This window comes from Aptenodytes patagonicus, chromosome 27, assembly GCF_965638725.1.
Source record: "Aptenodytes patagonicus chromosome 27, bAptPat1.pri.cur, whole genome shotgun sequence".
Taxonomy (NCBI): Eukaryota; Metazoa; Chordata; class Aves; order Sphenisciformes; family Spheniscidae; genus Aptenodytes; species Aptenodytes patagonicus.
In genome coordinates, this window is record NC_134975.1 from 280,601 (window position 1) to 290,160 (window position 9,560).

The 9,560-nt window shown below is 63.0% G+C and overlaps 1 protein-coding gene and 1 pseudogene across 1 annotated transcript; one reads left to right on the forward strand and one right to left on the reverse strand.

The window, feature by feature from the left end:
- Nucleotides 1-1,041: 1,041 nt before the first annotated feature.
- On the reverse strand, nucleotides 1,042-6,504 carry LOC143171423 (solute carrier family 22 member 6-A-like). The gene is given in 12 exon segments (XM_076360375.1): nucleotides 1,042-1,306; nucleotides 1,749-1,952; nucleotides 2,076-2,184; nucleotides 3,179-3,393; nucleotides 3,894-4,009; nucleotides 4,096-4,219; nucleotides 4,305-4,473; nucleotides 5,059-5,213; nucleotides 5,320-5,423; nucleotides 5,858-6,048; nucleotides 6,051-6,369; nucleotides 6,372-6,504. Coding segments are annotated over 12 exon segments (1,920 nt in total). The 5' UTR covers nucleotide 6,504; the 3' UTR covers nucleotides 1,042-1,224.
- Nucleotides 6,505-6,611: 107 nt separating this feature from the next.
- The window catches only part of LOC143171327 (uncharacterized), an 8,685-nt pseudogene continuing 5,736 nt past the window's right edge, over nucleotides 6,612-9,560 (forward strand).

Genomic DNA, 9,560 nt, shown 5'->3' on the forward strand with positions numbered 1-9,560 from the left:
ACCGCCTTCATCCAGCTCGTGGGGGGTACCCTTCAGGTGGGCATCCCGGAGATGGGGGGGGGGGGGAAACGCGGGATGTCTCCCGGCTTGGGCCAACGTACGGCCTTCGCCAGTCCCGTTGGGTTAAATTTTAGCGATTTTTGTGGTCGAAAGGGACTCGAAAGGTGCTGACGGAGGTGGCCCTGCTTGGGTCAGCGCATTCTCGGCCTGGGGAAGCCGGGGGGGGGGGGTGGGGGGGGTGTTAATTTTTGATGGGGTCAGACCCATGATGGGGCCAAGGGACACGTCGGCAGTGGGAGCAAGGGCCGGGGTGGCCCGGGGAGGGGAAGTCGGGGAAGGGGCATCATGGCGGCAGCCCCGTGGGTTGCTGGGATGGGGCTGGGGTGGGATTTGGGAGGTCCTCGCCCTTCCCCCCCCCGGCTTCTCTGGGATTTCAGAGACCCCTCTCCCAGGACAAGGTGGGGGGAGGGGGATTTGGGGTTATTGGGTGTCGTCTCGTTGGAGGTGACCTCCGCCATGGGGGTTCTTGGGCACCACCTTATTGGAGGTGACCTCAGGGACAAGGTTCTTAGGCATTGTCCTATTGGAGGTCACCTCGGGGACAAGGTTATGAGGTATCATTGGAGGTGACCTCCAACATGGGGGTTCTGAGGTGCCACCTTATTGGCGGTGACCTCAGGGCCAAGGCTGTGAGGTGTCATCTTATTGAAGGTGACCTCCGTCATGGTGTTCTTGGGCATCATCTTATTGGAGGTGGCCTCAGGGACCAGGTTATGAGGTGTCATCTTATTGAAAGTGACGTCCAATGGGTTCTTGGGCATCATCTTATTGGTGGTGACCTCGGGGACAAGGTTTATGAGGTGTCGTCTTATTGAAGGTGACCTCCAACATGGGGGTTCTTGGGTGCCATCTTATCGGAGCTGACCTCGGGGACATGGTTCTTAGGCATTGTCCTATTGGAGGTGACCTTGGACATGGTTATTGGGTGTCATCTTATTGGAGGTGACCTTGGGGGAGCTCAGATAACACCCCGAGACGCCGTCCCCGGCAGAGCTGCTTTATTCCTCCGAGGACTTCCCCTGCCCCACGCAGGGAGGTCACCAGCTGTGGGGCAGGCAGGGAATTCGTACCCGTCCCCAAAACAAGGCTGTGGGGACCCATGGGGGAGGGTGGTTGCTGGTGACCGGGTGCAGGGTGCTGCCCCCCCCACGACCCCGTGGTCCTTCAGGCCTCCTTCTGTGGGGCCTTGTCCTGGGGCTGGAGAGGGATCTTCTCTTTGGGGTCATCCGTCTTCTTCCGTTTGGCCCTGGAGGGAGGAAGAGGAGGAGGAGGAGGGTCTGTGGGGCATGGCGGGACGGAGCGGCCGGAGGCAGGGTGGGAAGCAGCCCACCTTGCGCCACGTCCATCCCTCTGTCCAGCCATTCAGCCACTCCTATCGCTCGTTCTTCTGCCAACGCACCCATCCACTTGTCCCTCAACGTACCCGTCTGCCCACCCATCCAAAACCCCTTCATCTTTCCGTCCGCCTGGCCCTCCGTCCATCAGCCGTCAATCATCCAGCCATCATCCGACCATCACCCATCCGAAACCCCACCCCCCCTTTGCCTACCAGCCTACCCCTCCACCCGTCAGCGTATCCATCCAGCTGCTCGCCTCTCCGTCCATCCCCCAAATCCAGTCGTTCACCTACCCCTAGCTCCGTCCGTCCGTCCATCCCCCCCTCCTCCCCCCTCCTGCCACATGCCCACCTGCTCTCCACCTCCTCAATGGTGTCGGGCAGCGGCGTGTTGAGGGTCTCCGGGAGGAAGCCGGCCGCCACGGCCGCCACCACGGGGGCCACCCCGTAGACGGCGGGGGGCAAGAAGGGGTAGTACTCATCCATCATCTTCACCAGCGGCGCCACGATGCCACCCACTCGGGCCATGGTGCTGCCAAAGCCCAGCCCGGTCTGCCTGCCGGCGCCGTGGGAGGGGAGGGGTCAACATGGGGCAGGGACCACCTTGGGGGTGTCATGGGCAGGTGATGGGGGGCGGGGGGACCTGCCCCACTGTGGGGTCATGGGGACGGGTTTTTACCTGATGGGAGTGGGGTAGAGCTCGGTGGTGTAGAGGAAGACGCAGTTGAAGGAGGCGGAGAGGCAACCCTTGCCGATGACGGCCAGCGCCGTGCGCACCGTCTGCAGCTCTGGGGCAGAGAGAGGGATGGGGTGGACTCTGCATTCGGGCAGGAGCCACCTCAGGGATGGGGTGATGGTGGGAAGGAGAAGGAAGGGAGGACGGAGGGAGGGAGGGATGGATGGATGGATGGATGGATGGATGGATGGATGGATGGATGGATGGATGGATGGATGGATGGATGGATGGATGGATGGAGACATACATGGATGGATGGATGGATGGATGGATGGATGGATGGATGGATGGATGGATGGATGGATGGGTAAGTGATTGGCTGGATGGTTGGAGACGTGGATGGATGGTTGGAGACATGGTTGGAGACATACATGGATGGATGGATGGATGGATGGAGATGGAGATGGATGGATGGAGATGTGGATGGATGGTTGGAGACATACATGGATGGATGGATGGATGGATGGAGATGGAGATGGATGGATGGAGATGTGGATGGATGGTTAGAGACATACATGGATGGATGGATGGATGGATGGATGGATGGATGGGTAAGTGATTGGCTGGATGGTTGGAGACGTGGATGGATGGTTGGAGACGTGGATGGATGGTTGGAGACATGGTTGGAGACATACATGGATGGATGGATGGACGGACGGACGGACGGATGGCTAAGTGGGTGGTGAGATGGTGGGTCGCCATCCTCGGCAATATTCAAAAGCCATCCGGACGGAGTCTTGGGTGACCACCTCTAGGTGGCCCTGCTTGAGCAGGAGTGTTGGACCAGCTGACCTGCAGAGGTCACTTCCAACCTGAACCATGCTGTGGGTAAGTGGGGGCATGGGTAGGTGGGCGGCGAGAGGGATGGAGAGATGGATGGATGGAGAGACGAGAGCATGGCTGGAGAGGTCGGTAGGTGCGTCATTCAATGGCTGGAGAAGGGAGGGATGGGTGAAGAGCAAAGCAGAGTTGTGCGATGGACTGGTGGGAACGTGATTGGCTGGACAGAGCAGTGCAGAAGACCCCCATCACCCCATCGCACCCACCTGTGGAGACAAAGATGTTGGCAATGATGACTAGCCCCGCCAAGAAGAGGGCCACCATAAGTGACACCCGCCGGCCGATGTAGCTCAGGGAGATGGTCACCACCACTTTGGCCGGGAAGTCAACGGCGCCGAAAATCACCTGGATGAGGTAAATGCTGACACCAAAGTTTTGCAGATCCATGGCCAGCCCGTAGTAGGAGAAACTGATGGAGAACCTGGAGCGGGGCAGAGAGAGACACGGACCTTGTGGTGGCGTGACCTCCCTGGGATGTCACCGCCACATGGGATAGGGCAGGGATCGCAGATGGAGGAGAAGAGGGCTGCGGTACAGTTGGATTCGATGAGTGTCTGTCCAGCTGTCCATCTTTCCATTCATCCATCTGTACATCTGACCGACTCTCCAACCATCTGTCCCTCTACCCTTCCATCCATCCTTCCAACTGTCCATCCATCCATCCAACCAACCATCCATCCGTCCATCCATCCATCCACCCTTCCATCCATCCTTCCAACCATCCATCCTTCCATCCAACCAACCATCCGTCCATCCATCTGTCCATCCATCCGTCCATCCTTCCTTCCTTCCCTCCACCCATCCCTCCAACCATCCATCCCTCCAATTCTCCACCCACCTCTCCATCCCTCCACCCCCTCGCCCATCCCTCCTCCCTCCTCCTCCTCCCCACCAGACTTCCCCCGCCCAGCCCAGCCCCACCAGACGATGGAGAGGCAGAAGAAGATGTGGCGGATGACTGGGGTCCGGACCAGGTCGGAGATGGTGTAGGAGGACTTCAGACCAGCCAACTCCTCCTTCATGTTGGACCTCAGGATCTGGGAGAGGGGGAAACGGGAGAGGTTAGCGGGGGACAGGGGTGGGAAACCAAGACCCACCCCGCCCCACCACGAGGCCACCATACCTCCACCGTGATCTTCTCCCCTTCCTCCTTTCTCTTGTTAATCCTGGCCACTCGCTGCAGGACCTTCACGGCCCTCTCGGCCTTCCCCGAGAGCACCAGCCAACGGGCGGACTCAGCCAACCACCTGCAGTCAGCGAGGGGGAAACTGAGGCACAGAGAGAGCCCCACACGTCCCCCTGGCCTTTCCCCGAGGGACCCAAGCATCCTACCAGGAGTAGAGGAGGAAGACGAAGAAGGGCAGGGAGACGGTGAGCTGGAGCCAGCGCCAGTGGGGGACAGCGTAGGCCACGCCAGCCAGCAGGATCTGGCCCAGGGTGTAGGCGAAGCCGGTGATGGCCACGGTGATGGCGCGGTAGGGCGTGGGGATCCACTCCACCACTGCAAGGGACCACGGGGACACGTCTGACTCGGTGTTCCCCCCTCTGTGACCCGCCTTGTGAATGTGGCCTCCCCATCATGTCCAGATGCATCCGCACCACAGGGCCCCATCCATGGCCACGGTGATGTCCCCATCAGTGACCACTGGGATGTCCCCATCAGCAGCCACAGGGACGTCTCCATCTGCAGAGAGGGGGATGTCCCCAACCATGGCCGTTGGGGACATCTGCGTCCATGGCCATGGCAATGTCCCCCTCCATGGCCGTGGTGATGTCCACATCCATGGCCATTGGGACACCCATGGCCGTTGGGTCATCCCCATCCACAGCCGTGCCGATTGTCCCCACCCGGAGCCACGCGGCCATCCTCATCACTGTCCCCAACCATGGTCACTGGGGACACGCGGATCCATGGCGATGTCCCTCTCCTTGGCCACGGTGACGTCCCCATCCATGGCCACGGTGATGTCCCCACCCATGGCCATTGGGACGTCCCCATCCACGGCCACTGGGTTGTCCCCATCCATGGCCATGCCGATTGTCCCCGCCCAGCTCCCCGTGGTCGTCCTCATCCCTGTCTCCTCACCCAGGCAGGCGATGCTGAGGCCGAAGCCGGAGAGGGCCATGCCGCCGGCGAAGCGGAAGACGCAGTAGGACGCGTAGTTGGGGGCGAAGGCCGTGCACGTCCCCATCACCCCCAGCTGCAGGTAGGACCACATCAACATGGCCTTGCGCCCAAACCTGCAACAGGGAGGCCCTGGGTGCCACTGGGTGCCACTGGGTGATGGTCTGTCCAAACGCCCCGTGGGGAAACTGAGGCACGGGGAGGGTCCTCTGTTGCCCTTACCTGTCCGAGAGGCCCCCCAGGACCAGGGCGCCCACCAGGACCCCAGCCATGTAGATGGACTGGGCCATCTGCCGGAGCTGCCGGTAGCTGCAGACGAGGTCCCACTACGGGGACGGGGATGAGTGAGGACGACCTGTCCTCTCCTTCCGCCCATCAGTCCCTCCTCTTTTCTCCTCTCCATCTATCCACCTGTTCCACCACCTCCGTCCCACGTCATCCCCACAGCCCCATCTTCCCCGTAAGGCCCCACCTCTACCCCCCCATCTCCACCCGGTTCCACCTCCATCCCCCCCAACCCCATACGGCTCCACCTCCACCCCCACATCTCCACCCGGTTCCATCTCCATCCCCCCCCAACCCCATACGGCTCCACCTACACCCCTCCATCTCCACCCGGTTCCATCCCTCCATCCCCGCTCTCCCTGTCCCCACCTTGGAGATGTCGGTGGCCACACGGACACTGTGGTCATCTTCCCACCCTTCCATCCTCCATCCCTCCCACCTCACCCTCTCCCGTCCCCGTGTCCCCGGCCCCCACCTCGGTGACGATGGTGGCCACGTAGATGCTGCGGTCGTAGTCCCAGCCGTCGTGGCAGGGCTCGGTGGGCCGGGGACCGGTGCTGCCGTTGGTGGAGGACGAGGCCACATAGCGCCGGCAGGACCCCAGGGTGGCATCGGGGGGCCCCAGGGTGCCGTTGGACCACCCCAGGGTAGCACCAGCAGGCCCCAGGTGCCATTGGAGGACCCCGAGGTGGCATCAGGCTGGACATGGCTGCCGTCAGGGGATCCCGGTGTGACGTGGGTGACACCGGGGATGTGGGTGCCATCGGGGGACCCCAGGTTGCCATCAGGGGACCTCAGGGTGGCACCAGGGGACCCCAAGGTGCCATCAGGAGACCTCAGGATGGCGTTGGAGGACCTCAGGGTGCCATCAGAGGCCGCTGAAGTGCCATCAGGGGTGGCTCCGGGTGGCCCTGGGGTGGTGCTGGGGACACTCGGGGTGGCACCGGGACCGGGGGTGACGCTGGGGACGTGGCAGCGGTGGGGGGGGGGACGGCGGCGGTGAAGTTCTGCAGCAGGTTGTGGCTGGCCATGAGGAGGATGGGCACCGCAGCAGCGCCGTCTGCAGCACCTGGAAGCGTCCCCAGCCCCCCGACCTGCGCCAGCACCGCCCCGAACGGCATCCTGGGGTGCGGGGACACCGTCACCCGCGGGGGACACCGTCGGACACAGGGACACCGCTGGACACGAGGGCATGGGGAACACCATCACTCATGGGGACACCATGACTCATGGGGAACACCATCACTCATGGGGACACCATCACTCATGGGGACACCATCACCCGTTGGGACACCGTCAACCAAAGGGACACCGTCAACCACAGGGACACCGTCGGACACAGGGACACCTCGGACACAGGGACACCGTCGGACACAGGGACACCGGGCATGGGGAACACCATCACCCATTGGGACACCACCACCCATGGGGACACCACCACCCGTTGGGACTCTGTCACCCACAGGGACACTGTCACCCATGGGAACAGCGTCAGGACACACCAGGCTATGGGGAACACCATCACCCACAGGGACCCCGTCACCCATTGGGAAACCATCACCCACGGGGACACTGTCGGACACAGGGACACCGGAGCATGGGGAACACCATCACCCATGGGGACACCACCACCCACTGGGACAGTCATCCACAGGGACACCATCACCCATGGGGACACCACCACCCATTGGGACAGTCATCCACAGGGACACCATCACCCATGGGGACACCACCACCCATTGGGACAATCATTCACAGGGATGCCATCACCCACAGGGACACCACCACAGGGACACCGCCACCCACGGGGGACGTGAGCGTTGGGTGGACATGGGTCAGACACCAGCAGGAGCGTCGAGATGGGGGACAGGGGACACAGGGACGGGGACAAGGACATGGGGACATGGGGCACAGGACCATGGTGGCACGGGTCAGACATGGGGGAGGGGACACAGGGACGGGGACACGGGGCAGGCGCAAGGAGAGGGACTGCGGGGGACACAGCAGGGGGGACGTGGTGACCACCAAGGACACGGATCAGATGGGGACGGTCACCACTTGCGTCACATGTCCCCAACCCCTCCCGATGTCCCCATCCCCTCCCAGCGTGTCCCTGTCCCTGCTCCACCTCGGCCCGGCTCCCTGGGGACGGGGACATCCGGCCAGCTGTGACCCCCGTGTCCCCAAGGTGAAGGGTCCTCCTCTGATGTCCCCAGCACGTCCTGGTCCCGTGTCCCCTGGTCCCCAGGGCACCCCCCGTCCCCTCTCCAAAGTCCCCATCCCCTCAACGTCCCAAACCCATCCCCATGTACCCTCTTCTCATGTCCCCAGTGTCCCCTGGTCCCCAACCCCTCCTCGAGGTCCCCAACCCCTTGACGTCCACCTTGTGTCACCAACACATCCCATGGCCCTCTGTGATGTCCCCGACCTGCCCCGCTCCCTGGTCCCCCTCAACGTCCCCAACCTGTCCCCAACTTGTCCTCACATGCTAGTCCAATGTCTCCTGCCCTCCCTGATGTCCCCAACCTGTCCCACACCCCCACCATGCTCCTCAATGTCCCCTCCATGACATCCCCAACCTGTCCCACTGTCCCCTCCACGATGTCCTCAACTCGCCCACGTCCCCTTCGCAATGCCCCCAACCTGTCCTGATGTCCCCAACCCATCCAATGTCCCCACCATATCCCTCAGGGCCCCCAAGCTGTCCCAGTCCCCTCTCTGGTGTCCCCAACCCATCCCACGTCCCCTCCACAATGTCCCCAACCTGTCCCGCTGTCCCAACCCACCCCCATGTCCCCACCATGCCCCTCCTCAAGCTTTCCCCACTGTCCCCTTTCTGATGTCCCCGACCCATCCCAGGTCCCCTCCGCCATGTCCCCAACCTGTCCCGCTGTCCCCAACCCATCCCACCTCCCTCCGACATGTCCCCAACCTGTCCCGCTGTCCCCAACCCACCCCACGTCCCCTCCGCGATGTCCCCAACCTGTCCCGCTGTCCCCAACCCACCCCACGTCCCCTCCGCGATGTCCCCAACCTGTCCGCTGTCCCCAACCCATCCCACCTCCCCTCCCGACATGTCCCCAACCTGTCCTGCTGTCCCCAACCCATCCCACCTCCCCTCCACCATGTCCCCAACCTGTCCTGCTGTCCCCAACCCATCCCACCTCCCCTCCACCATGTCCCCAACCTGTCCTGCTGTCCCCAACCCATCCCAGGTCCCCTCCACCATGTCCCCAACCTGTCCCGCTGTCCCCAACCCACCCCACGTCCCCCACCATGCCCCTCAGGGTCCCCACCCTGTCCCGCTCTCCCCTCCGCGCTGTCCCCAAGGCGTCCCCCCCCGGCTGCCTGGCGGTACCTGGCCTCCTCGGGGTGACGTCCCCGTCCCCGGGGTCCCCCCCCGCCGGCCGCCGGCCCCGTTATATAAGGCGAAAAGCGGCTCTTTTGGTTAAAGTGTCACCGGGATTAGGCCAAGGGGGGGGGGGGGGGGGCGGGGGGGGGGGCGGGGAGGAGGCGGATTCCAGCGCCGCAGGCGCCCGGACGCCTGGGGCCACCGGACGCCTGGGTCCCCCCGCCCGCCGGCCCCACACGCGCCTGGAGGGGCCTATAGAGCCCCTATAGGGTAGGACACCCCCCCCCCCCGCCATGGATCGAGCCCCCAGCCCCCGTAGGGCCCCTCCCGACCCCCTTGTCGGCCCCGCTATAGACCCCAAGTAACCCCTACGTGACCCCAATGCTGCCTATAGGGACTCTATAGTTCCCCACAGGCTCCCCCAGGGCCCCTACAGATGCCTATAGCGGCCCATTAGCCCTCTAAGGATCCCCCCCAGAGCCCCTCCAAAACTTCCCGGGGACCCTATAGAGCGCCTGCAACTCCCTGCCGAGCCCTTCCAAGATGCCCTGCAGGCCTCTATACATCCCTTATAGACATCTACAGACCCCTTAAGTGCCCTATAGATCCTTCCAGCCTCCTGTGGACTCCTATAAACCCCATACAGACTCTACAGATTCTCTATAGACCCTTACAAAACCATATGACCCCCCCCCCCATATCCCCTATGACCCCATATGGCACCCTGTAGATCCCCTGCGGCACTATAAACCCTCTTAACGGGCTCCTATAGGCCCCTATGAAGCCCCTCTGGGCTCCTATAGGTCTCTATAACCCCCCTATGAGC